The sequence below is a fragment of the Brienomyrus brachyistius genome, unplaced genomic scaffold, assembly GCF_023856365.1.
Source record: "Brienomyrus brachyistius isolate T26 unplaced genomic scaffold, BBRACH_0.4 scaffold50, whole genome shotgun sequence".
Taxonomy (NCBI): domain Eukaryota; kingdom Metazoa; phylum Chordata; class Actinopteri; order Osteoglossiformes; family Mormyridae; genus Brienomyrus; species Brienomyrus brachyistius.
Genome location: NW_026042325.1, coordinates 503,778 through 530,164, shown reverse-complemented (window position 1 = coordinate 530,164; position 26,387 = coordinate 503,778). Strand labels below are relative to the sequence as shown.

General features: G+C 50.0%; 1 protein-coding gene and 1 long non-coding RNA gene across 4 annotated transcripts in view; one reads left to right on the top strand and one right to left on the bottom strand.

Moving 5' to 3' along the window:
- dip2bb (disco-interacting protein 2 homolog Bb) overlaps positions 1-26,387 on the top strand; it is a 50,310-nt gene that overhangs the window by 18,758 nt on the left and 5,165 nt on the right. The window contains exons 3-38 of one of the 3 annotated variants that reach the window (XM_049000388.1): positions 1,720-1,896; positions 6,165-6,290; positions 7,261-7,473; positions 8,080-8,217; positions 9,855-9,971; positions 10,514-10,711; positions 10,808-10,899; positions 11,290-11,400; positions 11,654-11,777; positions 12,999-13,108; positions 13,224-13,326; positions 14,023-14,087; positions 14,172-14,265; positions 15,140-15,259; positions 15,339-15,453; positions 15,971-16,110; positions 16,196-16,332; positions 16,511-16,591; positions 16,683-16,810; positions 17,234-17,348; positions 17,459-17,660; positions 17,771-17,883; positions 18,159-18,182; positions 19,912-19,992; positions 20,253-20,373; positions 20,557-20,678; positions 21,463-21,574; positions 21,651-21,760; positions 21,842-21,972; positions 22,365-22,533; positions 23,942-24,112; positions 24,267-24,328; positions 24,409-24,466; positions 24,639-24,713; positions 24,845-25,019; positions 26,217-26,340. In XM_049000388.1, the coding sequence (XP_048856345.1) occupies positions 1,720-1,896; positions 6,165-6,290; positions 7,261-7,473; positions 8,080-8,217; positions 9,855-9,971; positions 10,514-10,711; positions 10,808-10,899; positions 11,290-11,400; positions 11,654-11,777; positions 12,999-13,108; positions 13,224-13,326; positions 14,023-14,087; positions 14,172-14,265; positions 15,140-15,259; positions 15,339-15,453; positions 15,971-16,110; positions 16,196-16,332; positions 16,511-16,591; positions 16,683-16,810; positions 17,234-17,348; positions 17,459-17,660; positions 17,771-17,883; positions 18,159-18,182; positions 19,912-19,992; positions 20,253-20,373; positions 20,557-20,678; positions 21,463-21,574; positions 21,651-21,760; positions 21,842-21,972; positions 22,365-22,533; positions 23,942-24,112; positions 24,267-24,328; positions 24,409-24,466; positions 24,639-24,713; positions 24,845-25,019; positions 26,217-26,340 (4,354 nt within the window). The other 2 variants (XM_049000389.1, XM_049000390.1) reach the window with 2 other exon arrangements.
- Positions 8,784-9,564, bottom strand: LOC125723629 (uncharacterized). Its single transcript, XR_007386954.1, has 3 exons — positions 9,479-9,564; positions 9,334-9,441; positions 8,784-8,973 (listed from the first exon to the last, which is right to left on the bottom strand). It is a non-coding gene; the product is annotated as an uncharacterized LOC125723629 (long non-coding RNA).

The window sequence follows — 26,387 nt, the reverse complement described above, 5'->3', positions numbered from 1 at the left end:
AACATGCATCCCTCCCTTTTGTCTGATCTTTCTCGTTACAGCAGTGATATCCCCAGCTTATTTACTCTTTCAGGAACGAAACACTGGAAACCTGTATGAACTAGTCAGATTTAAGTCCTCTAAGCATCTTAAATGAGCCATTTCCCATGTTTTATTAATATAGATATTTTATAATGATGTTCTCAGTGAGGAGTTCTTTTCCTCTCTGGTTTGTGGAAGGGGGCGGGTTCATCCCCCTGGGCCCTCAGCTCATGCCCACACCATCCTGTGGTTGTGACACCCCCCCCCCCCCAATCTCCATATCCTTCAAATTCGTGGGAACTTACCAAAACCCCCTTCCCACACCAGCCTATGGAGTCCCAGCTCTTGGGGAGTGTGTCTCTAGCTTGGGGTCAAAGAAAAGTATTTCACATGGGGGGGGGGGGGAATTGTAGGAGGGTCAAAAGCTGATGGAAGGAGCTCAGGAGGAAAGTTGGGGTGAGGCAGTGAGCAGCTGGAGCCATACAAGCGAGTGGATCCCAGCAGTGAATCCCAATAGTGGTTCCCAACAGAACAGGACTGCAGCACATTCATCTGTATGGGCAAAGCAGCTGGTTTTCACACAGCCTACATTACTCGGCATAGGAAAGACAGGGGCGTATAAAGAGGTTTTTGGTGTCAGAACGCAGGCTGAGCCGACCTCCCACCCCTCTGAAGGCCCAACTAAAGGGCCTCACAGCGATGCCATTACTCTGCCAACTACAGGACCCATGACCTTTTAGATGACAACGCAGATCCTTAACCTGCTAAGCTATGAACCCATTAAACCGGCCCATTAGAAGTATCCCGCTTCTACCCAAAATAGGCAGTTTTCAAGCTTCAAGAGGCTTAATGGGTGAAAGAGAGACTGTGAGTGAATTCAGTCAGGAAGCCTATGACTTTTGTAGGCCTGATCGGGAAATAGAGGGCAGGTGGGGGTGCAGGTCTAGTGGGGTGGGGGGTTCGGGCAGTAATATAGCAAGAGGTTAACTGTATGATTTGAGTATTAATCCAAAATGACTTCAAACATTTAACCCATTCATACTGCTGGATATTTTACTGGGGGGGCTTTACTCCAGAGGACAGTAGAGGGCTAGTTCTGGAACCTTAGCGCTGGGGCCCTTGGTGCACAGGCCTGCAAAGCCCACAGGGCCAGCAGGTAAATGTCTTCTTTTTAGGCCTGTCGTTATGGCTTCAGTGCTGCTGCTGTGCTGTGTGAAACAGTCACCCTTATTTTGCATTGCCCATCTGATTACAGTGTTTGTTCATTATATCAGTGTGAGACTGAACCCCACCCAGATACTCAGCAGAATTTTCTCTCTAAAATGTGGATTGAGGTTACTGATGGCTTGCTTATCTCTTTGGGGCGTTCTCATGAGATGGCATTCTCTGAGGCCAGTGGTGACATTTACCATCTCACCACGCATTTCTGTGGGGTCCTCGAAGCCCCCTGTTGGCCACAAACAGTCACTACACTAAATATTAAATAGATATCTAGCACATGCTGAAGCAGGATGTTCTGCTAATCAGCTACGATCGTCTCACTCTACTCACTAGCAGTTTATTTAGTTTTTGAAACAATTCAGGGTGGGAAGCGTGATCCCAAAGTGGCTTTTTGAGTGGGACCCCTGAAACAGGAAAAAGCCCCCCTACCTGAGACCGGCCTTGCATGAGTCTCTTGTGCTGTGCGACCCTCCTCAGAACCAGATCCTGGGCCACCACCTGAGCAGCCGCAGCCTGAAGCCAGTAGGGCTGTGGACCCGACCCCAGAGCCCACGCCAACACCGAAGCCGGCCTCTTCGTCGTCCTCATCCGCGTCCGCCCGCCGTCGGCGATCTCATCGCAGCGGCGGTGCCCGGGATGACCGCTATAGATCAGGTGAGCGCAGGAGTCTGTGGCTGCATGGCCGCCGTCAGAGCAGTATAACTCCTAACCATACATGCACACCGAAGCTGGAAATAAACCTGGATCCTTCAAAGACCACGCAGCACTCGTGACACGTGTAGAGGAAGGACCGCACATGTAACTCTGGGGTCTGTAATACCAGCAGCAGAATTAAGATGGATCAACATGTCATTCCCTGTTTATTTGTATATGAACAGTATGTGCTAAAATTCTGGAGGCATCCGCTTCTTATGCATTTATGTCTGTTTTAGCTACACTATTCACCTTATAGTAAAAGACCTTGAGGCAGTGAGGTAACACATAGCAAATATTGAAAGAATCAAGAGAAGTGCTCAACATCTCAGAATTTTAGATTCTTCAAAATAGCCCCCTTTTGCTTCGATGACAGCATTGCAGATTTGACATAATTTCAACCAGCTTCCACATGTAGCCACCTGGAATGCTTCTCCAGTAGTCCTGAAGGAGTTTCCATAAATTCTGGACACAAGTTGGCTACCTCGCTCATACTCTTCTATCCAACTCATCCCAACCCATCTCTGAAGGGTTTTGGTCTGAGGATCATGTGACCAGGTCGCACTCAGTCTCTGTCTTTGTTCACAAGATGATACTTATTACATCACCTCGGGGTATGTGTGATTTTCAGTAGATGTGTCCAGACATTAGATTGGTATATCGTGTGTGTGTGTCTGTGTCTGTGTGTGTGTGTGTGTGTGTGTGTGTGTCTGTCTGTGTGTGTGTGTGTGTCTGTGTGTGTGTGTGTCCACCCATCCATCTTCCAAACACTTGTCCTGGTCAGGATTATGGAGTGAAATGTATATTTTTAAGTATTAAAATATCCACATCCTGTGTGTTTTATGTTTGAAGCTAAGAAGTTTCATTTTGGTATTTTGCAGTGTCATAATAAGAGAAATTGATTGTCATCTGAAGATCAGTCATAAGTATTAATAGCAGTGTTATTAGTGCATTGTTAGGGTTATTAATATGAGTACTATTACTGCTGGTATTCACATTCCTGGTATTATTAGTATGAGTACTATTAGTACTGCTGGTATTCACATTCCTGGTATTATTAGTATGAGTACTATTAGTACTGCTGGTATTCACATTCCTGGTATTATTAGTTCTATTGGTATTTGCAATGTTACTATTATTAGGGGTCCAAGCAGAAAATATGCTAAATCCCTGTTCGTTTTTAGCATCGATATTATTATTATTGCAATTGGTATTGCCATTGTTAGTATTACTAGTACCGGTATTATTAGTACTATTAGTATTGGCATTGTTAGTATTATTAGTGTGAGTATTCTTTGCACTGTTGCTATTGGCGTTGTTTATATTGTTAGTATGAGTATTTTTTTCACTGTTGGTATTGGCATTCTTGCTATGAGTATCCTTGGCGCTATTAGCACATTGTTTATGTTGTTAGTATTATGAGTATTGTAGTGCCCGTTGTGTCGTCGCGTCTGCATATCATCACCATCCCTGGTCATTAAGAGATTGAGATCCCTGCACTCTAACCCATGTATTGCTGAGCTCAGTTCGCTAAACCGTGCAGTCAGATGCAGAGATAGATCAGGGAGCGAAGAAACCGGCGGAGAACAATAAAGCCAGCGTGGGGAGGTGGGGGAGGAAGGGGGGAGGGAGGGGCAAAGAGAGGAGAGGAGCACGGCTGCTCAGTCCCCTCCTCCCTCCTCCCTCCTCCCTGGGCGAGGTGCAGACAGCTCACGCGTCTCCTGCAGCCGGATCTCTCCTGCCGTCTCCTCCCCGTCTGCCCGGCCCCCCACGTCATTTATCCCGCTTTTCAAGGGTGGAGGATCGACACGGGACGGGGCCGCCTGCCGCCAGTCCACCCTCCCTTCCTCGTTAAGCGTTTTACGTGAGCTTCGTGACCTCGGCCCCGGCGTGCCGCAGGAGGAGAGTCCTCCTCCATTGTGTGGGAGCAGCATGTGTGCATGCCGGTCGCGAACGGACGAGGGGCGCTGACAGCTCCGCGCATCGCCAGGGAGAGCAGGCCCGTGATGGGCCAGCCGGCACGCCCCTGCTGGCGGTACTGAGAGCGAGAAGAGCGGCATGGCGGACGAGGAGGATCCCGGCGATCCCCCATGCGCGGCTTTGTCCGCGGAGCATGAGGCGCTGCTGGGAGGAGCCCTGCCAGACGGTAGCTGCCACCCGCCTTGTGTACCACCTGATTGTCCGGCGGACCCTTTCCCTTTAAACGCCGCCGTGTGAGGATAATGAGCAGCAGATATATTCTCGCTCCTCCTTGGGGACAGTGAGGCAGCTGCGTGACTTGCGGATCTTTCTCTCATGTATGCCTATAGTGGTCTTGCTGAGGCCACCCTGTACTGGATAAACATTGATGGATGGATGGATGGATGGATGGATGGATGCACGCACGCACGCAGGGATAGATGGATAGCGTGATTGAATTTTTGAGTCACCTGTTATTCTGCTTCTTCATTTTGTTTTTTTCTGCCTTCTGGTGCTCACACCCTTCCCACTTTTTTGTCCTCCTTACCACTCCTTTTTCCCATTCCTTTCTTTCCTGTTCCCTCACCCCCATTCCCACTTTCCTCCTTTTTCCCATTCCTTTCTTTCCTGTTCCCTCACCCCCATTCCCACTTTCCTCCTTTTTCCCATTCCTTTCTTTCCTGTTCCCTCATCCCCATTCCCACTTTCCTCCTTTTTCCCATTCCTTTCTTTCCTGTTCCCTCACCCCCATTCCCACTTTCCTCCTTTTTCCCATTCCTTTCTTTCCTGTTCCCTCACCCCCATTCCCACTTTCCTCCTTTTTCCCATTCCTTTCTTTCCTGTTCCCTCACCCCCATTCCCACTTTCCTCCTTTTTCCCATTCCTTTCTTTCCTGTTCCCTCATCCCCATTCCCACTTTCCTCCTTTTTCCCATTCCTTTCTTTCCTGTTCCCTCATCCCCATTCCCACTTTCCTCCTTTTTCCCATTCCTTTCTTTCCTGTTCCCTCACCCCCATTCCCACCTTCCTCCTTTTTCCCATTCCTTTCTTTCCTGTTCCCTCATCCCCATTCCCACTTTCCTCCTTTTTCCCATTCCTTTCTTTCCTGTTCCCTCACCCCCATTCCCACCTTCCTCCTTTTTCCATTCCTTTCTTTCCTGTTCCCTCATCCCCATTCCCACTTTCCTCCTTTTTCCCATTCATTTCTTTCCGGTTCCCTCACCCCCATTCCCACCTTCCTCCTTTTTCCATTCCTTTCTTTCCTGTTCCCTCATCCCCATTCCCACTTTCCTCCTTTTTCCCATTCCTTTCTTTCCTGTTCCCTCACCCCCATTCCCACTTTCCTCCTTTTTCCCATTCCTTTCTTTCCTGTTCCCTCACCCCCATTCCCACTTTCCTCCTTTTTCCCATTCCTTTCTTTCCTGTTCCCTCATCCCCATTCCCACTTTCCTCCTTTTTCCCATTCCTTTCTTTCCTGTTCCCTCACCCCCATTCCCACCTTCCTCCTTTTTCCCATTCCTTTCTTTCCTGTTCCCTCATCCCCATTCCCACTTTCCTCCTTTTTCCCATTCCTTTCTTTCCTGTTCCCTCACCCCCATTCCCACCTTCCTCCTTTTTCCATTCCTTTCTTTCCTGTTCCCTCATCCCCATTCCCACTTTCCTCCTTTTTCCCATTCATTTCTTTCCTGTTCCCTCACCCCCATTCCCACCTTCCTCCTTTTTCCATTCCTTTCTTTCCTGTTCCCTCACCCCCATTCCCACTTTCCTCCTTTTTCCCATTCCTTTCTTTCCTGTTCCCTCACCCCCATTCCCACTTTCCTCCTTTTTCCCATTCCTTTCTTTCCTGTTCCCTCATCCCCATTCCCACTTTCCTCCTTTTTCCCATTCCTTTCTTTCCGTTTCCCTCATCCCCCATTCCCACTTTCCTCCTTTTTCCCATTCCTTTCTTTCCTGTTCCCTCATCCCCATTCCCACTTTCCTCCTTTTTCCCATTCCTTTCTTTCCTGTTCCCTCATCCCCCATTCCCACTTTCCTCCTTTTTCCCATTCCTTTCTTTCCTGTTCCCTCATCCCCCATTCCCACTTTCATCCTTTTTCCCATTCCTTTCTTTCCTGTTCCCTCACCCCCATTCCCACCTTCCTCCTTTTCCCATTCCTTCCTTTCCTGTTCCCTCATCTCCCCTTCCCACCTTCTCGTCACCCATCATCCTCATTTCCCTTCCTTTCCCTCCTCTTTCTCTCCCTCCCATTTCCCCATGTGCCACCCCCTCAGACGTGCATACTGAGGCGGTGCAGGCCGCGTTGGCCCAGCACAGGGAGCAGAAGATGGCGCTCCCCATGCCTACAAAGCGGCGCTCAACCTACGTTCAGTCCCCTGCAGGCAGTTGCACCCCTCCAGGTAGGCCTGTGTGGCGCCCTCCGGTGGATGCCACAGGGTGATTCACGTGTATGTGTGCGGGTCTGTAAATTGCCATGTTGTGTAGTTAATTTTTGCCCACAACAAGAGGTTTTATTTAAATAATTGTTTAAATATTTAAAACCAAATGGATTGTGTACTGTTATCTGTATATGTTGCTCATTCATTTATAAAACATCTAAATATTAATATCTTGTTAAAGCAGCAAAACACGTCTTGTCCCGGTTGATGTTTCATTCTGGCCTTTTTCCTAAGCCCAGTTATAGTGCAGTTCAGTCTTAAACACGCCTCTTATTCAGCTCCTGATAACATCAGGCCATCAGCACGGTCAGGAATGAAGGTTGGGGCTGAAGGTCTCCACCTTCAGCAAATGGTGTGAGACGTTTGAGAAATTCCGGATCGTTCGTTATTTTGTGTCTTACCGCTTGCCGTAAGTCTCGCTTAAAGGCAGATGAACTCTCATGTCGATAAGCTCAGTCACTTCCGCTCTATTTCACTATCAGTATTTAATCTTGTTATTAAAGTACTATAACATTCTTGTTTATAACTTCTTATTATGGATTAACTTGTGTGTAAATTTGCGTAATCCAGGAGCTGTTGGGGTGCTCAGATCTAACTGACAGCTTTCCTGGAAATGTACAGATGTCACATTTACATTTTCAGCTACGTGTGGAAATGAAAACCGTCTATAAATAGCATGAGCTAGACCTGCTGACTTACCCATTGGCTGTGAATAGACACGTTTGATAGAGTGCCGGTGGAGGATCTGACTGTAACACCACTTTGGAATAGAGGCGGAGAGATTCCGCAGAGATTTCACAAACGAGGCGATTGGCCAGATCCGGCACCGGCCTCGGTAACCTGGTAACATGACACCGTTTCTCTTCAGAGGAAGCCCCTTGGCACCTGCTAAGTAGCGTTAATGACACGTCATCTGTCTGCGTTCCATCAGACACATCATCGGCATCAGAGGACGAGGGCTCCTCCCCCCACCAGGCATCTGTGGGCGGGGCTGTGGGACAGAACCTGCAGAGCCCTGATTCCTGGATCAATCGCTCTCTGCAGGGATCCTCTACCTCATCCTCTGCCTCCTCCACGTTGTCACATGGTGAGGGAAAACCACAGCCAGCTGTCATGGCTGACGTTGTGGTTCATACTCGCCCAGGTGAGTCTGTTAGGTCCTGTGCAGGGTTTAAGACTCTGTGTCCTTTAATTCCAAAGTAAATCAACACAGTCTTGGTTCAAATGATCTTAGAATAAAGAAATGCTGAAGCATTTAAAAAAATTGTCAAAAAGAATTTACAAAAATTTACAAAAACAGATGTCCATGCATTTGTTACTTGTGAGCATTGTCATTTCAAAATTTCTGTCTGTGTTAAATGTTAAGAGGGAAGGAAAATTGATGGATCTTAATGATCTGTGTCACTGCTGTAAGGTGAGCATCTGTGTGAAGGGGACACCTGTAGCAGTGCTGCCACCTAGAGCTGTGGAGGGCAAAGTGCTCATTTTGCATTACCTGGGACAGATGTACTGACGTGTGTCAGTACAAATGCAGTGTATTACAAGTAATAATCAAAGGTGGGGGGTTTTCAGTGAAGAGACTGTCCAGAGGACAACCTTACGTAGCTGAAATTCCAGTTAATCTTAAAAGGTGAATTAGGCCAGTGGAGTCAGTGAAATGCTGGGAGGGTTCAGGCTTCTCCAGTTGGTCTGCAATTGCCATGTTTCTATTGCCTGGGACTTTAACCCATCTTTTGTGCTTTCTCTCCAGAGAGCAGCATTGTCCCCCCTGATGTGACGTCCTTTGCAGCACAGGACAGGGGCCCCCGAGTAGACCTGCCCCCCAACGTGCCCGTGCGGGGCATGAGTCGAGAGCAGAGCCGCTCCAGCATGATGGACACAGCAGACGGTAGAGCCCTGTGCTCACTGAGCATGCTCTGTTCACCTCCATGCCAGTCCTCACTGAGCATGCTCTGATGACCTCCATGCCAGTCCTCACTGAGCATGCTCTGATGACCTCCATGCCAGTCCTCACTGAGCATGCTCTGTTGACCTCCATGCTAGTCCTCACTGAGCATGCTCTGTTGACCTCCATGCCAGTCCTCACTGAGCATGCTCTGATGACCTCCATGCCAGTCCTCACGGAGCATGCTCTGATGACTTCCATGCCAGTCCTCACGGAGCATGCTCTGATGACCTCCATGCCAGTCCTCACTGAGCATGCTCTGATGACCTCCATGCCAGTCCTCACTGAGCATGCTCTGTTGACCTCCATGCCAGTCCTCACTGAGCATGCTCTGTTGACCTCCATGCCAGTCCTCACTGAGCATGCTCTGTTGACCTCCATGCCAGTCCTCACGAAGCATGCTCTGATGACCTCCATGCCAGTCCTCACTGAGCATGCTCTGATGACCTCCATGCCAGTCCTCACTGAGCATGCTCTGTTGACCTCCATGCCAGTCCTCACTGAGCATGCTCTGATGACCTCCATGCCAGTCCTCACTGAGCATGCTCTGTTGACCTCCATGCCAGTCCTCACGAAGCATGCTCTGATGACCTCCATGCCAGTCCTCACTGAGCATGCTCTGTTGACCTCCATGCCAGTCCTCACGAAGCATGCTCTGATGACCTCCATGCCAGTCCTCACTGAGCATGCTCTGATGACCTCCATGCCAGTCCTCACGGAGCATGCTCTGATGACCTCCATGCCAGTCCTCACTGAGCATGCTCTGATGACCTCCATGCCAGTCCTCACTGAGCATGCTCTGATGACCTCCATGCCAGTCCTCACTGAGCATGCTCTGATGACCTCCATGCCAGTCCTCACTGAGCATGCTCTGTTGACCTCCATGCCAGTCCTCACGAAGCATGCTCTGATGACCTCCATGCCAGTCCTCACTGAGCATGCTCTGTTGACCTCCATGCCAGTCCTCACTGAGCATGCTCTGATGACCTCCATGCCAGTCCTCACTGAGCATGCTCTGTTGACCTCCATGCCAGTCCTCACGAAGCATGCTCTGATGACCTCCATGCCAGTCCTCACTGAGCATGCTCTGTTGACCTCCATGCCAGTCCTCACGAAGCATGCTCTGATGACCTCCATGCCAGTCCTCACTGAGCATGCTCTGATGACCTCCATGCCAGTCCTCACTGAGCATGCTCCTGATGACCTCCATGCCAGTCCTCACTGAGCATGCTCTGTTGACCTCCATGCCAGTCCTCACTGAGCATGCTCTTTGTCTCCCCAGCTCTGTATGCCGTATAATCCCATAATCCCCCTCATGGTGATGTTAAGACCTTCCAAAAGCCTCTTTTCTTGTTGTTTGCCACCCAAACTCCTTGATGAGTAACTGATATCAAAATCCCTTCTGTGTTTTGGCATTTAGCCTAATTGAGTATCACCTCCACTATTTTGGTCTTTCCCTTTCTGTTAAGAAAAGCTAACAGGATTGAATGTAGGGCTGTGAGAACCCATAGTAACATGCCATTTTCAGCCTCACATGAGTCTGACCCTGTGACCCCCCCCCCCCCCCCACATCTGTGCAGGTGTCCCCATCAGCAGGGTCTCCACCAAGATCCAGCAGCTGCTGAACACGCTGAAGAGGCCCAAGCGCCCCCCCCTTCGGGAATTCTTCCTTGACGACTCAGAAGAGATTGTGGAGGGTGAGTGGGGTGGGGGGCTGTTGACTTTGCCAAGCTCATTTGACCACTAGACAGGACAAAATGACCTGGCTATGAGATGTAATTAATCACTTGTGTCATAATGGACACTGGCTGTATTTACAGTCAGCCAGAGATTTTGTTTTTATTGCATTTGGGGCTGAATCTAAACTTTTAAAGGCTTTTGTTACTTTTAAACAGATAATGTAACATTTTAAAGAATTGATATTTAACAGAAATTTAGGGTATATTCATTTTTATGCCCAATTCATTAATAACATATTGGGACATGAGTTTAATCCATGTGGCTCTTAAGTGTCACATGAGGAAGGACTGCGGTGGTGGCTGCTTGTTGTCCATATTCAAGTGTAGGATGTCACAGCAGCTTTGTGTTTTTCTGATTTGACATTCATTAAAATCCTGGCAGGTGCTCAGTTGGCTTCTCTTCCCTTCTTTGGATGATTGTGCATCTGTCGTGATTTTTTGAAATATCTTCTCCTTTTTCTGTCCTCCCTGTCTTCCCTGTCCTCCTTGTCCTCCCACAGTGCCCCAGCCGGACCCCAACACCCCCCGGCCAGAGGGCCGTCAGATGATTCCCGTGAAGGGAGAGCCTCTGGGTGTGGTTAGTAACTGGCCCCCGGCCCTCCAGGCAGCCCTGGCTAGATGGGGGGCCACCCAGGCCAAGAGCCCGGCCCTCACGACCCTGGACATCACTGGAAAGCCTTTGTACACCCTGACCTATGGTGAAGGACTTCATCTCCTTTTTGGTTTATGAGTTTGTGTGAAGATTTGTTGGAGTGAATGGCTAACTGTGGCTGTGGTGCTTGCGCCCTCCCCAGGTAAACTGTGGACCCGCAGCGTGAAGCTGGCATACACACTTCTCAACAAGCTGGGCACTAAGACAGAGCCGGTGCTGAAACCTGGCGATCGGGTGAGGAACCGAATGCCTGCTGGTGTTACTTGTGGGAGGAGAGGAGAGATGTTCTGTAAGAGCTCGGATTTCTGCAGTAGAGTTAGGATTCTGTCGCATGCTTGGAAAAAGTGACGTTTCCTCAAAAGGCCCTTGATCCCTTGTGACTGAATATTAATTGGAAACTACACTCATGTATTGTTTGTTGAAAATTTATCTCGGTATTCTGGTTTCCAGAATTCTGCCATATTTTCCCTTAAACTGTGAAAAAGATACAAGTAGAACTAATAATGTAATTCCTGGAAAGCATGTGGAGCTCGGAAACAGCAGGTGCACCAGACTGTGCCAGAAATGGCAGCGTGAAGCGGCAGGATGGTAGATTTTGAGCTCTGTTGTCTATTTGTTGACCAGGTGGCCCTGGTGTTCCCCAACAATGACCCTGGGATGTTCTGCGTGGCTTTCTATGGCTGCCTGCTGGCAGAGGTCATTCCAGTGCCGATAGAAGTGCCATTGTCCCGCAAGGTAGGGGAAACCCCAGGGTCCGTGCCGGGCCTGCCCCCCCTGTCCATGTAGCGATGTTTAATTCAGTCTCTGACAGTTAAAGACCGGCACTTGGAATAGCTGGTGTTCAGATGATTCTTCATGCTGTAGCACCTTCTCGATCAGGCAGTGCATGTCATTTGTTTGCAATGAGGTGTTTATGTACCTTTTCCCAGGTCCTGTGCTCCTTGTTTTATTTCCTGAAGCTTTACATTGGTGTTTTTCCCTCTCCCAGGATGCAGGAAGCCAACAGATTGGTTTTTTGCTGGGCAGCTGTGGGGTCGGCCTGGCCCTCACCAGTGAGGTGTGCCTCAAGGGGCTGCCCAAGACCCCCAATGGCGAGATAATGCAGTTCAAAGGTCAGTAGTCGTACTTCTACTTGAGTCCTGATTGGTGCTAAACTTTTGCTCAAGTGATTAGCCTGCTGTGATTGGTGGTGAATTTCTGCTTGAGTCACGCCCGTGATTGGTGGTGAATTTCTGCTTGAGTCACGCCCGTGATTTGTGGTGAATTTATGCTTGAGTCACGCCCGTGATTGGTGGTGAATTTCTGCTTGAGTCACGCCCGTGATTAGTGGTGAATTTATGCTTGAGTCACGCCCGTGATTTGTGGTGAATTTATGCTTGAGTCACGCCCGTGATTTGTGGTGAATTTATGCTTGAGTCACGCCCGTGATTGGTGGTGAATTTCTGCTTGAGTCACGGCCGTGATTGGTGGTGAATTTCTGCCTGAGTCACGCCCGTGATTGGTGGTGAATTTCTGCTTGAGTCACGCCCGTGATTAGTGGTGAATTTATGCTTGAGTCACGCCCGTGATTTGTGGTGAATTTATGCTTGAGTCACGCCCGTGATTTGTGGTGAATTTATGCTTGAGTCACGCCCGTGATTAGTGGTGAATTTATGCTTGAGTCACGCCCGTGATTTGTGGTGAATTTATGCTTGAGTCACGCCCGTGATTTGTGGTGAATTTATGCTTGAGTCACGCCCGTGATTGGTGGTGAATTTCTGCTTGAGTCACGCCCGTGATTGGTGGTGAATTTCTGCTTGAGTCACGGCCGTGATTGGTGGTGAATTTCTGCCTGAGTCACGCCCGTGATTTGTGGTGAATTTCTGCCTGAGTCACACTCGTGATTGGTCGTGAATTTATGCCTGAGTCACGCTCGTGATTGGTGGTGAATTTATGCCTGAGTCACGGCCGTGATTGGTGGTGAATTTCTGCCTGAGTCACGGCCGTGATTGGTGGTGAATTTCTGCCTGAATCACGGCCGTGATTGGTGGTGAATTTCTGCCTGAGTCACGACCGTGATTGGTGGTGAATTTCTGCCTGAGTCACGCCCGTGATTGGTGGTGAATTTATGCCTGAGTCACGCCCGTGATTGGTGGTGAATTTCTGCCTGAGTCACGGCCGTGGTTGGTGGTGAATTTCTGCCTGAGTCACGCCCATGATTGGTGGTGAATTTCTGCTAACCTAAGTCACAGCAGTGTCTTAGCAGCTTTTTGCAGGTTGGTTATTCTGAAGACCAATTCTGATGCCTTCAGAACAGCTCATGGTGAGGCTTTTTGTCTTCTGTGTTTTGTAAGGTTGGCCACGGCTGAAGTGGGTGGTAACTGACTCCAAGTACCTGACAAAGCCCTCCAAAGACTGGCAGCCTCACATTCCGACTGCCAACAATGACATCGCCTACATCGAGGTGAGCCCTGTTCTCAGATTAACGGCCTGCGTGTCCCTGCCTGCTTCCACCTCTGTGCCGCCGTGAGTCAGCGTGTCTGTATAATAACTCAGGCCTTTTTGCATCCTGTTCGCAGTACAAAGCCAGCAAGGAGGGCACAGTGATGGGCGTGGCCGTGTCCAAGCTAGCCATGCTTACCCACTGCCAAGCCCTGACACAGGCCTGCAACTACAGCGAGGGTGAGTCCCCCGGCAGCGGCCGTGACGTCAGTGCTGGGTGGAGGGTCTGGGATACTGCTGCTTATCGTACCCCCCCAACCGACGGGTCTCGCCGGCGATTGGACGTTCAGGGAATGGTGCACAGTAGACAGAGTGCCCTTAAAGCTGCCCTTTTTTTCTCTTTTTCTTTTGACAATACTTATCAGATGTTTAACTTATTTTGTTTGCTCGGAAGCAGACAGTGCCCCTCTGGGCCGGGTGTGTTCCTGCCTCTCTGTCCTGATTCACTTCCATGTAGTAAGGAGCCATGACGGCTGAAAGTGGGGAAGCTACAGAGTTTTACCTGAATGAGGCTGCTTCAGATCAGAGCACACAGTGACACCAACACCCCCCCCCCCCCAACACGCACACACACACACACACACACACACATACCACACACCACACAGTCATAGAGACCTTCAAGATCAATTAAATCCACTCCCCAGTGTGAAGCAAATACAATTTATTTTCGTTCAAACAAAGATGTGGGGACAAGTAAGGTTGTACTTAGAAGACAGAATATGACTGGAGAATATGACTCTGTTGTTTTGGGTCAGTAATTGCTTCATTGATGTTTGGAGCTGAGTTTAGGTTGTGCCTGTGCCCCCTGCTGTTCGATCAGAGTAAGTGCAAATTATTATATCTTTAATAAGAAGCTGCTCTGTGTTCACCCAGGAGAGACACTGATCAATGTGCTGGACTTTAAGAAGGACATGGGCTTGTGGCATGGTGTTCTCACGGTAAGCCCAGCTTCTGCCCTCCCTGCCGGCCCCTGCTGTTGTGGTGAAGCCCCTCTCACACCCCCGGTCTCTCTCACCCTCCAGAGCGTCATGAATCGCATCCACGCTGTCAGCGTCCCGTATGCCGTGATGAAGGCCTGCCCACTGTCCTGGGTTCAGAGAGTTCACATGCACAAAGGTGTGATGGCGTCTCCCAATGTCCCCTTTTGCTGTACTGGGGGGACTGGGGACCATGGGAATGAGTGTGTTTAGGGCTTGGCTGTGGGCTGTGCACCAAAAGTGCATGCATGTGTTATGTTACGTCATGATACGTTACATTATGTTGCGGGGACCAAATGTCCCCACATTGTAATAAAAACCTGTCATTTTGATGTTGTGGGGACTATTTTTCGGTGGATACTCAATGTTCTAAAAATCTGTGACCGCAATCAAAACATTTTTAAAATGTTCCTTACCACGCCCAGAGGCGCTCTCTTCACGGGAATCATCTAACGGCCCTCTGGCCTGGGGGTTGTTGGGGTCCAGCTGGGGCACTATGGGAGGACAAGGAGGGCAAGGAAGGCAAGGAGGACAAGGTGGGCAAGGTGGGCGAGGAGGACAGAAACAAGAGGAGAAGATAAAAAAAATCACGACAGACGCACAATCATCCAAAAAAAGGAAGAGAAGCCAACTGATCACCTGCCAGGATTTGAATGAATGTCAAATCAGAAAAACACAAACGTCTTGTAGTTTGTTTGGTTGCTTATGGTTAAGGTTAGGGCTGGGTGGGGGTTAAGGTCGACATGTGGGGTTTAGGGTTTTGCACATAGAAACGAATGGGTAGTCCCCACAAAGATATGAATACAGATGTATATATGTGTGTGTTCGTGTGAGTGCGTGTGCGAGCATAAGGGACTGGGGAGAACAGCTACGCTGTTAAAAGCCCCTGGCGTGTTTTTATTATCCGAAGGGGCTCCATGCAAACCAAGCATGATTCTGCTGTGTCACTGAGCGGGGGGAAGGTGGGGCTGTTGGCAGGGAGCTGCACCTGAACGTGTTCCTCCTCCCCGCAGCCGGTGTGGCGCTGGTGAAGTGCCGGGACCTGCACTGGGCCATGATGGCTCACCGGGAGCAGCGGGAGATCAGCCTGGCCTCACTGCGCATGCTCATCGTTGCGGATGGGGCCAACCCTTGTAAGTGACGCCTGCCCGAGTGCGACTGCTCCACGCTTCCTCTTCCAGTGAGATTCACTCTCCCCTCTCTGTCCGGCAGGGTCCGTGTCCTCGTGCGACGCCTTCCTCAGTGTGTTCCAAAGCCATGGCCTGAAGCCTGAGGTCATCTGCCCCTGTGCCAGCTCCCCCGAGGCCATGACGGTGGCCATCCGCAGGTCAGCCCCAGGCCCGGCACAGTGCCGTCCCCATACGGCGTGTCCTCCTCTTCTCCCCAGTCTCTTATGCCCGGCACAGTGCTGTCCCCATACGGCGTGTCCTCCTCTTCTCCCCAGTCCCTTTTGCCCGGCACAGTGCTGTCCCCATACGGCGTGTCCTCCTCTTCTCCCCAGTCCCTTATGCCCGGCACAGTGCTGTCCCCATACGGCGTGTCCTCCTCTTCTCCCCAGTCCCTTATGCCCGGCACAGTGCTGTCCCCATACGGCGTGTCCTCCTCTTCTCCCCTGTCCCTTATGCCTTGTCACTTGTCCTGCCATTTCTGTCTTGCTCCTCCTCTTCTTCCCAGTCCCTCTATGTCCTGTCCTTCTTTATCATTTCCTCTGTATTTCACTGATTGCTGGGATTATGGCCGTACCACTTAATCCTGTTAGTGTCAGACCCTCTTTGTGTCTGCTGTGATGTTTGCTCTGTCTCGTGATGGGAGGGCTGTCTGTGAGATCACCACTCTGTATGCAGGCCTGGGATCCCTGGGGCACCTCTGCCTGCTCGGGCCATCCTGTCCATGGGAGGGCTGAGTCACGGCGTCATCAGGGTCAACACCGAGGACAAGAACTCGGCGCTGACCGTGCAGGATGTGGGCCACGTCATGCCGGGAGGTGAGGGGACGTGGCCATGAGCTGTGTATTCGTTTCTCCTGTAGTGGGTGTGTCTAAACTTCTGCCCTGCCTTCATACCCCAAAGCCCTAATGTGCATCGTGAAGCCTGACGGACCTCCGCAGCTCTGCAAGACTGACGAGATCGGCGAGATCGTGGTGAATTCGCGAGCTGGAGGCACGATGTACTATGGCCTTCCCGGCGTGACCAAGAACACCTTCGAGGTGCGTGGTTCACGGAGCCTTGGGTGCCCTGACTCTCTGCTCTCCTCATATGGGCTGGTCTGACCCTAAACATCCCCAATTCCGGTCCTATAATTCCGCTTGCTGGTGTCCCCACCCTCCTGGCCTAATCTCCCTATTCTCCGTGACCCATGACACCTGTCTGTCCCTCTCTCTGCAGGTCATCCCAGTGAACTCCAGCGGGGCGCCCATTGGAGAGATTCCCTTCATCCGCACCGGTCTCCTTGGCTTCGTGGGGCCGGTAAGCACGGGCCCCAGGAGGGTAGGCCGCCATTCTCAGGTTACCGGGTGCTGCATGTTCTGTGTCTCCACGGCCTCTGCTTTGTTCACAGGGCAGCCTGGTGTTCGTGGTGGGGAAGAACGAGGGCCTGCTGATGGTGAGCGGTCGGCGGCACAACGCGGATGACCTGGTGGCCACAGCGCTGGCGGTGGAGCCGGTGAAGACCGTGTACCGCGGGAGGTAGGCGGGAGGCAGTAGCTCACTGCGCGGGAAGGCGGCAAAAGTGCTCTGGTTGTCCAGTGCAGCTATATCTTACATGTCGTGTGATACTTCGTGTCTCGGTTTCAGTGTGTCCTCGCGTAGCCGACAGCTTGAGAGGGGTGTCAGTTTATTCACACACTGGCAGGAAGCTGGAACAGGACGTGCGGGATCATTAATGCTTAACAGAGGGGACGGTGTAAACTGAGCTTGGGGTGACAGGGCCATGACACGTACAGCGTCGTTTATAAGGCTGCTCCACGCCAAGGCCACGTTCCTATGTCACCTGGCAGATATCTGCCCGCTCCTCAGTTACCGACTATTTAATGGCTGACACGTGTGTCCTCTGCAATGGGTAACACTGCCACCTAGTGTCTGATGGTGAAGCTGCTGTGTGCATGTCAGGATTGCCGTCTTCTCTGTGAACGTCTTCTACGACGAGAGGATCGTGATTGTGGCCGAGCAGAGACCTGAGGCCAGCGAGGAAGACAGTTTCCAGTGGATGAGCAGAGTCCTGCAGGTGACCCCAGGCGTTGTACCCCAGCCTGCCTACCTGCCGCTGCATGGATTCCTCTGTTAACCTCTTACGTGTGAGGTTCTGTCTTGAAGCATCACCCACCATCTCCACAGGCAGTTGATAGCATTCATCAGGTGGGGCTCTACTGCCTGGCTCTGGTCCCTGCAAACACCCTTCCCAAGACTCCCCTGGGCGGAATCCATGTGGCTGAGACCAAGCAGCGCTTCCTGGAGGGCAACCTGCACCCCTGCAACATCCTCATGTGTCCACACACCTGCGTCACCAACCTGCCTAAGCCGCGTCAGAAGCAGCCAGGTGGGGGGGCGCCGATCTCTGGCCTGAAGCCGACCCATCTGCCGTGGAGCCTCTGCATGTCCGGAAGCGCGTTGCTTCTGCCCGTCTCACTCCAGCTTCTGCTCCTTCAGTGGGAGTCGGACCCGCATCCATCCTGGTCGGTAACCTAGTGGCTGGGAAGAGAATTGCACAGGCAGCCGGCAGAGACTTGGGGCTGATTGAGGACCAAGACCTAGTGAGAAAGGTGAGGCGAGCCGCCTCACTGTCCCATCAGGAGTGACCCTGTGTTTGCCTGTTAATCAGTCAACTTGCCAAAACCTTTTGTTTGTTAGTCTCTGTGGCCGTTGTTTAAAATGTCAGTGACAGTGACTCTCAGCCTGTCAGTTGGTGTAGTCCAGCATTGTGTCTGTGGAGTCTTTATGGAGTCAGCGTGGAGTCACTGTGAAACCCTGTTGTGTGGATCACATTTCTAAAAGCCCCTCTCTTCTGTCTTTGTTTACCTGTGTCCTTTGGACGCAGCTGTGTATGTGGCCGACCATGATGGTAAGACCTGAAATCGGCGACTTCGCTGTGCTGCTCTATCACATGTCGTGTACCCTAACCCTAACCCCCACCCTTTCCCTTCTTCCACCTGGGTTCCACTTAATTAATCCCTGGATATAATTGATCGATTACAATTTGTGATTAATTTCAATATGTGAAATCGTATAATGAAATTCCAACATAATGTATGATGAAATTCCAGCATAATAGTACAGCTGAGGCTGATTTGCATAATTTTGGTTGGGGCTTGTTGGTGGATAGTCAGGGTCCTCTGTGTGTGTCGGGGTGTCACACGAGGGCTGGACAGTGGGGTAATAGACGGTCAGCGGCAGGCAGAGGTGTGTGGGGCAGGGGCAGTTCTGGGATTTTTTTAAGGTGGGGAGCACACGAAGGGCCAGCCTTATTAGCACGGTGTTTCTCAAGCCCGTCCTTGGCGACCCCCACCGTCCTGTCTGGGGGGGTCCCAAGGACCAGGCTGAGAAACACTGCATTAGTCAATGATATGCTTTAAATTGGTGTATGATGGGGAGAAGGCACTCCGTGGGCCAATCAGCTTTCAGCGGGGGGCTGTTGCTCCTGTGGCCCCGCCCCTATATACACTGCTGTGGGGGCTTCGTGACATAGGGTGTGATCAGGTTATATAAGATAAGCTATACTCTACTGATGCTAAGGGGAAATTCACATGTGTTCGACAGCAAGATGCAAACATGTAGTCTAGAACAAAGACGAGATGAACGCCTGCACACTGCCTGGGGTTTGATTGTGTGAGAGGCTGATTGGGGAACATTTCTAAATGGGCAGGAGGTGATAGTGAGCGACAGCACACTATGCAAGCTGTTCTGCGGAGTCCATGTGACCCCTGTTCATCTGCGTCCCAGAAACAGCGCTGCAGCTCAGTGGCTCTGCATGGTGCAGCATGACCTGGCCGTCTGCATGCACCGTCTCCCCTTTCTTTGTGTTTCTGTTGACTGGCAAGTGTGGGGGGGGGGTCGGCAGGGGTCCTTTATGGAAGACAGCAGGGATGAAGTCTTCTGGTGTTGTGCTGTATCGATTGTGGGCAACCCCCCGTGCATGTAAATTCTGGCCCCTTCTATATGTGGCTCTTCTCCAACCCCTTCGGCTGTCCTTGGCCCTACTTTCATTTCTTTAAGGCTGCATATGTACATTGTGCTATTTCTTCTGTTGTTTTGTCGGAGGCCATTTTGAAACCAGACCTTTCGGTTTGCAGTGAAAACTGAAATATATATATTTATAATTGAACTGCTTGTTATTCTGCAATTATGGCTGGTAATTATAAACGGCAGGCCAAACTCTTAAATGGGTTTCCAACAATCTAACCTCTCTAAACAACAGAAATCACTTTCTTGGCAGCGTTCAGATTTCACTTGTTTTGCTGATTGGATGGTAATAGGTGCGAGGTTCCTGCGTAGAACTCGAGCACGCATTGAAGCCAAAATGACCGGTACCAGTTTTATTCAGGCACGGCTCGCTGTGCATCTGTAGCTCTGTAGCCGAGTCAGAGCCTGAACATTAAGTTGACAGAGAGGGCAGAAGCAGCCCAAGCACTTTGAATAGGTCATATGTTCTCCTCCATCTTCAGCTGCTGCTTGAAATCCAGATTTTCCCAAACCCTTGTTGGCATGTGATTAGTCAGATGGACTCCGTTGCCCAGGGTGATGATGTGTGGCTGCGTGCGTATGTTCACTGGCCACCTGTCCTGGTTCCCCAGCACCAGTTCCTGACTGAGGCCCTGCAGTGGAGAGCTCAGACGGACCCGGATCACACCCTTTTCGTGCTTCTCAATGCGAAGGTGAACTATGAAGAGAGAGACACTCAGCTGAGGCCCCACTTTCAGACGGCATCTTTCTCCTTTTCTCTCTTTCTCCATCATTACTCCATTTTAGTAACAAAGTAGCGTCACCAAAACTTGACTATTAATCTGAAAGTAATAATAGCATTACCACTAAATCTGAGATTTTGTTAATGGTAAAGTGATGCACACTCTTCTGTTACCTACAGATGGCAGTATAGCCTAACCTTGATCCTTTTGCTGTCTGTGCTCTTTGCCAGGGCGTCGCTATCTGCACGGCCACATGCATCCAGCTGCATAAACGCTCTGAGAAGATCGCGGGGGCCCTTTTCGAGCGAGGCCTCAACACGGGTGACAACGTGGTCCTGCTCTACCCGCCCGGTGAGCCCTTCCAGCCCCTGCACCTCGTCCACACAGGGAGACAAATGTTTTCCGGGAAGCTCTGTGGTTCTGCAGCAGTAGCGTTTTTGAGCCTGTTTTGATGGCAGCATGTTTCCTGATAACAGCAGGTTCCGGCTTCCTGCCCCTGCTGTCACTCATGCTGTCCTCACCTCCTCTCCACAGGCATCGATCTGATCGCCTCCTTCTACGGCTGCCTGTATGCCGGTTGTGTCCCAGTCACAGTGCGGCCCCCCCATCCACAGAACCTGGCAGCCACGCTGCCTACTGTTCGCATGATCATTGACGTAAGCACCCACGTATCCCTGCGTGTGTCCCTGCGTGTGTCCCTGCGTGTGTCCCTGCGTGTGTCTCTGTCCCTGCGTGTGTCTCTGTCTGTCCCTGCATGTGTCTCTGTCTGTCCCTGCATGTGTCCCTGTCTATCCCTGCATGTGTCCCTGCGTGTGTCCCTGTCTATCCCTGCGTGTGTCCCTGCGTGTCCCTGTCTATCCCTGCGTGTGTCCCTGCGTGTCCCTGTCTATCCCTGCGTGTGTCCCTGCGTGTGTCCCTGTCTATCCCTGCGTGTGTCCCTGCGTGTGTCCCTGTCTATCCATGCATGTGTCCCTGCGTGTGTCCCTGTCTATCCCTGCATGTTTCTCTGCATGTGTCCCTGTCTATCCCTGCATATGTCCCTGCGTGTGTCACTATCCCTGCGTGTGTCCCTGTCTATCCCTGCATGTGTCCCTGCGTGTGTCCCTGTCTATCCCTGCATGTGTCCCTGCGTGTGTCCCTGCGTGTGTCTCTGTTTATCCCTGCATGTGTCCCTGTTTATCTCTGAATGTGTCCCTGTTTATCCCTGCATGTGTCCCTGCGTGTGTCTCTGTTTATCCCTGCATGTGTCCCTGTTTATCCCTGCATGTGTCCTTGCATGTGTCCCTGCGAGTGTCTCTGTTTGTCCCTGCCTCTGTCTCTGCCTGTGTCTCTACATGTGTCCCCGTGCATCCAGGCATTTCTTGCCTCCTTGTGCTCTCACATGACATCCTGCTAGAATGAGGTCCCCACACTGTCCCCTTTTCCCTGTACTGATCCCAGGTCAGCAAGGCCGCCTGCATTCTCACTACGCAGAACCTCATGAAGACCCTTCGCTCCAAGGAGGCCGCCTCAGCCGTCAACATAAAAACATGGCCAACCATCATAGACACAGGTAAGCGACACCTGCCGGCTGTACGAGTGCGTGACCTCCCCCATGTCAGCTCCCTGACTGGATCCCTCCCCCACAGACGACCTCCCACGAAAACGCCTTCCCCAGATCTACAAACCCCCCACTGCGGAGATGTTGGCCTACCTAGACTTCAGTGTGTCCACCACAGGGATGCTGACAGGGGTCAAAGTAAGCCCCCCCTCTAATTCCAGCCTTATGCTAATCTGTTTGGTCTCGTTTTGCACTAATCAGATTTGCTCCACCCCCCAGATCTCTCACGCTGCTGTCAGCGCTCTGTGCCGCTCCATCAAGCTTCAGTGCGAGCTCTACTCGTCCCGGCAAATCGCCATCTGCCTGGACCCCTACTGCGGCCTGGGCTTCGTGCTCTGGTGCCTCTGCAGGTAAACTGACGCATGTGAAGAAGGACTTGGTGTTGAACTTTTCAGTCAGGATCTGATCTTCCCTGTGGGTCCACCTCAGTGCTGGCCTACTATGAATGAGTGAATTTTTCCAGGCTCAGTGGGTAGCACTGTGGCCTCACATATCCAGAGCAAGAGCCTCTTCTCCTCTAGGTTCTCTGGTTTCCTCAGAACTACTTGGCTAACTACTGTCTCTAAATAGCCAGTAGAGGGTGTGTGTGCATGTGTTCTGCAATTGACTGCCCTTGGGCCAGGGTATATCCCTGTATGTACCCTTTTCTACATGGAATAGGCTCCCTGTTAAGGGTTGATGGATGGATGGATGGATGGATGGATGGATAATGCTTCCACTTTTTCCCGGTCCCTCCATGCAGTGTTTACTCTGGGCACCAGTCCATCCTGATCCCCCCTCAGGAGCTGGAGACCTCACTACCCCTCTGGCTCGGCACTCTTAGCCAGTACCGCATCCGGGACACATTCTGCTCCTACTCCGTGATGGAGCTGTGCACCAAGGGCCTGGGCACCCAGACGGAGGCACTCAAGGTGGGTGGGGCAGCCAGCTATGCAGTAAGGGTGTAACAATGCACTGTGGCACAAAATCATTCATAAATGATAATGCAAGTGGGTCATAATCTGTTTACCTTGAGATTTTATTTTTGCATTTTGCACTGGAGTCCTACAGAACAAGGAAAAAACCGCAAGGAAAAAATTAGCTTTTTTTGTAAACGTAAATGCCTAATAAGGAATAAATAAGAACTGTGAGATCTTAGTTTTTCAGTCTAATTTTGTTGAGTATATTGTGAGTGTAGACAGCATCACTACAACCCTCCTATGCGCATATCTTTGTCATGCCAAATTCCTACCGCCTGTGACGTATCGCTCAGTTGTTAGACCGATGATGCAACCCGGTGATGCAACCCGGTGATGCAGTTTGAAAGTCCCCCAAAAGCTGAAAGTTCACTCTTACCACTGCGGCAAATTTGCATCAATAAACTATGCTCATTAATGTTTTTTAAAAAAGTGTGTTTTTATTAAGAACTCCTTAACATTTAGCTTGATAGTACAACATGTTTTATTAGTTAATTAATCGATATTTAGCTCAATAGCAATATGTTTTATTGATTCTATAAGAATTAGATTATTAATCTATATTAGATTGGATTTTATTGCATCATTGATGTATGTTCAGCTCTTTAGTGATAATACAATTACACCTGCAATTAAATGCTTATTGGCAAAGTAATCCCTAATATTGTAGATTTATCATAGTAATAATTATGAAAATCATGCCGGTTCAGCAAACATGTTGCTATACAGCTAAATATAGAGTTATAATCCATAAAACATAATCACTGTTATTTACAATCAATTTGATCTAAGTATGTGGATTTGTTGAGGTAATAAAATCATACCATTTAAGAAAACATTTCACTATTGATTGGAATATACATTGCTAATCTAATCAAATGTGTTGGTTATACGATCAAGTTAAATGTAAATGATTTTTATTAATAAAAACACACCCTTTAAAACATTCGCGAACGTATTTTAAGTAAACCAATAAAACGTTACTTTTGAGTTAAATATCTGAGCTATATTTGAGCTAAATAAGTAATCAAAACTTACTGCTCTCAAACTAAATAAACATTAATAAACTAACAAAACATGTCGGTTATACTGTTGAACTAAACAAAAACAAGTTAATAAAAACACTTTTTAATAAGCATTAGCAAGCAAAGTTTATTGATGCAAACTTGCTGTAGCCGTATGGGTGAACTTGAAACTTTCAGGGTACCTTGAAACTGCAAGATCACGATTGCATCATCGGTCTAACAGCTGAGCATTACGTCGCAGGAAGAAGGAATCTGGCAGGCGGGAGAAATTTGGCACGGCGGCACCATGCCATCTGACCTCGGCTTGACGCGGCCTGTCCTCTTCTTGTCTTGCGCAGGCCCGAGGCGTGAACTTGACGTGTGTGAGAAGCTGCGTGGTGGTCGCTGAGGAGCGCCCGCGCCTGGCCCTCACCCAGTCTTTCTCTAAGCTCTTTAAGGACCTGGGCCTGTCCCCACGTGCTGTCAGTACGGCTTTCAGCTCCCGCGTCAATCTGGCCATCTGTCTGCAGGTAGATGCCGGCCGCCTGCTGCATGGCGCTGAGATTCGCTGTACGCTGTTGCTTTCCCACTCTGTTCAGCCCACTCTGCTTTCCCCATCTTAAATACCCCAGCTATGCTAGTACCAGATGCAGTGATATTGTTTCTTCCATGTCTTTTCACCAGGGCACCACTGGACCTGACCCCTCCACTGTCTATGTGGACATGAAATCTCTTCGGCACGACAGGTGGGGCAACGTGGGATGGGGGGGGGGGGGGTTCAGCATAGGGTGAATAGAAGGTACTGAGCGTGATGCGTGTCTTCCAGGGTGCGGCTGGTGGAGCGCGGCGCCCCCCAGAGCCTTCCGCTCATGGAATCGGGCACGGTGAGTCTCCCGGGGAGTGACCCTGGTGCCAGGTGCCCATGTTATACCCAGAATTCACCACTACTTCCCACTGATTTCTCTGAAGACATTCCTCAGCTTGCTGAACAGTGACCTACTAAAGACTATATTCATGGACTTGATATCCAGTTGGGTTTGTTTTACATGCCCCCAGATCCTCCCAGGAGTGCGTGTGGTTATAGTGAACCCTGAGACGCAGGGTCCGCTGGGGGACTCCCATCTGGGGGAGGTGAGTGCGGTTCAGTGACGTCTCTGGGTTGGTACCTGGGCTTTTTTTTTGTACCCCCCCTCCAAGGATGTTACAGTGCTCTACAGCGCCCCCTACTGTCTAACCCATCTCCCCTCTGCTCCCGGTCCCAGATCTGGGTCAACAGCCCCCACAGTGCCAGTGGCTACTACACCATTTACGGTGAGGAGAACCTGCAGGCGGACCACTTCAATCTGAGGCTGAGCTTTGGTGACCCACAAACGCTGTGGGCCCGCACTGGCTACCTGGGCTTCGTCAGAAGGACAGAGCTGTTGGATGCCAGCGGAGGTCAGTGGGATGAGAGTGTGAAGTTTGAATGTTTGGATGGTAGAAGGTAGCCTGTAGGTGGCATAGCGGTTAACCCTCTGGGGACGAGCATGTCGTTGGCCATGCAGCGTATTTTTCATGTCTATTTCAGTTTATATCTCGCCTAAATCTTTATGTAGAATCATGAAAAAAATGCTGACTAATCTGTCTTCTTTTCAAAACGTCCATTGTCTGAAGCATTTTTTCAAATTAGGTGAAATCGGCAAAAATGTAAACCATGTCACCTTTCTTTGTTTTACCTGCATCGGGGGCGTGAAGTGCCGCCCTCACCTGAACATACTATTCGCATTATAAATAGCTACATTTCCGCGTATTCAAATCGCATTCGCATGGTAATTTGATGAACAACACAAAGGTGTACCACATTCCAGATACATCCCCATCAGCGCCATAAAAGGGGGGGGGGGATGTGGCGAGGTGTGAATGGCTCATTCATACACATGAGAGCTCCTACATATTCAATGGAAGGAGCCAGAAATAGTGACATGCGTTTGGTTTTTCTTATTTATTTATCCAAGTGAATGTTGCAACTACACCATTTAGTCATCTTCATGCAGCCAAGACTTTGGTGATCAGACATCTGGGATCAAAACAAACTGCCACCATTGCTTACTATGTACTTTTATTATGTTTCTGCAGGTTTTCCAAACTGCATTTTGCAATGTCTATACTCTGATGTCAAATTATATATTTAACATATTTACGTATTTACAAAGTACATTAAAATTAAGATGAGTGTAATGCCAAAACAAATATATAAGACATAATTTATTTGCTATGGATTAAGTTTGATATTGAAAGAAATGTATGATCATGCCCCAGTCAGTGAAACTGTGTCCCCTCCCCCTAGACCCCAGAGGGTTAAGGGAGCAGAGTTTGAAACAGTTTGAAAAGTACCGCAAGTCTTAGTGAAGGCAAAATAAGCTGAAATTTTGTGCACTTTACTTGCAAAGCTATGAAGTGAAACATCAGCTTTGGAAAGGAAGGTGTCATCTGTTCACTCTTACAATGAGAGAACGCTCTGTGAAATGAGTGAAGTGCAAGTTTTGTCTCTTTTGTTAGGCAATTGTAAGAACTGTGAATCTGGCGTAGTTATTGAGTAACAGAGCTGAGCAGTAATGGGAAAGAATGGTTCAGTTGCGGCCTTTATTTCCTTAGAACGTCATGATGCCTTGTTTGTGGTGGGATCCTTGGACGAGACCCTGGAGCTGAGAGGGTTACGCTACCACCCGGTGGACATCGAGACGTCGGTGTCGCGCGCTCACCGCAGCATCGGCGAGAGGTGACGTCTGCATGCACCCCCCTCTCCTACGAACAAGCCGCCCCTCC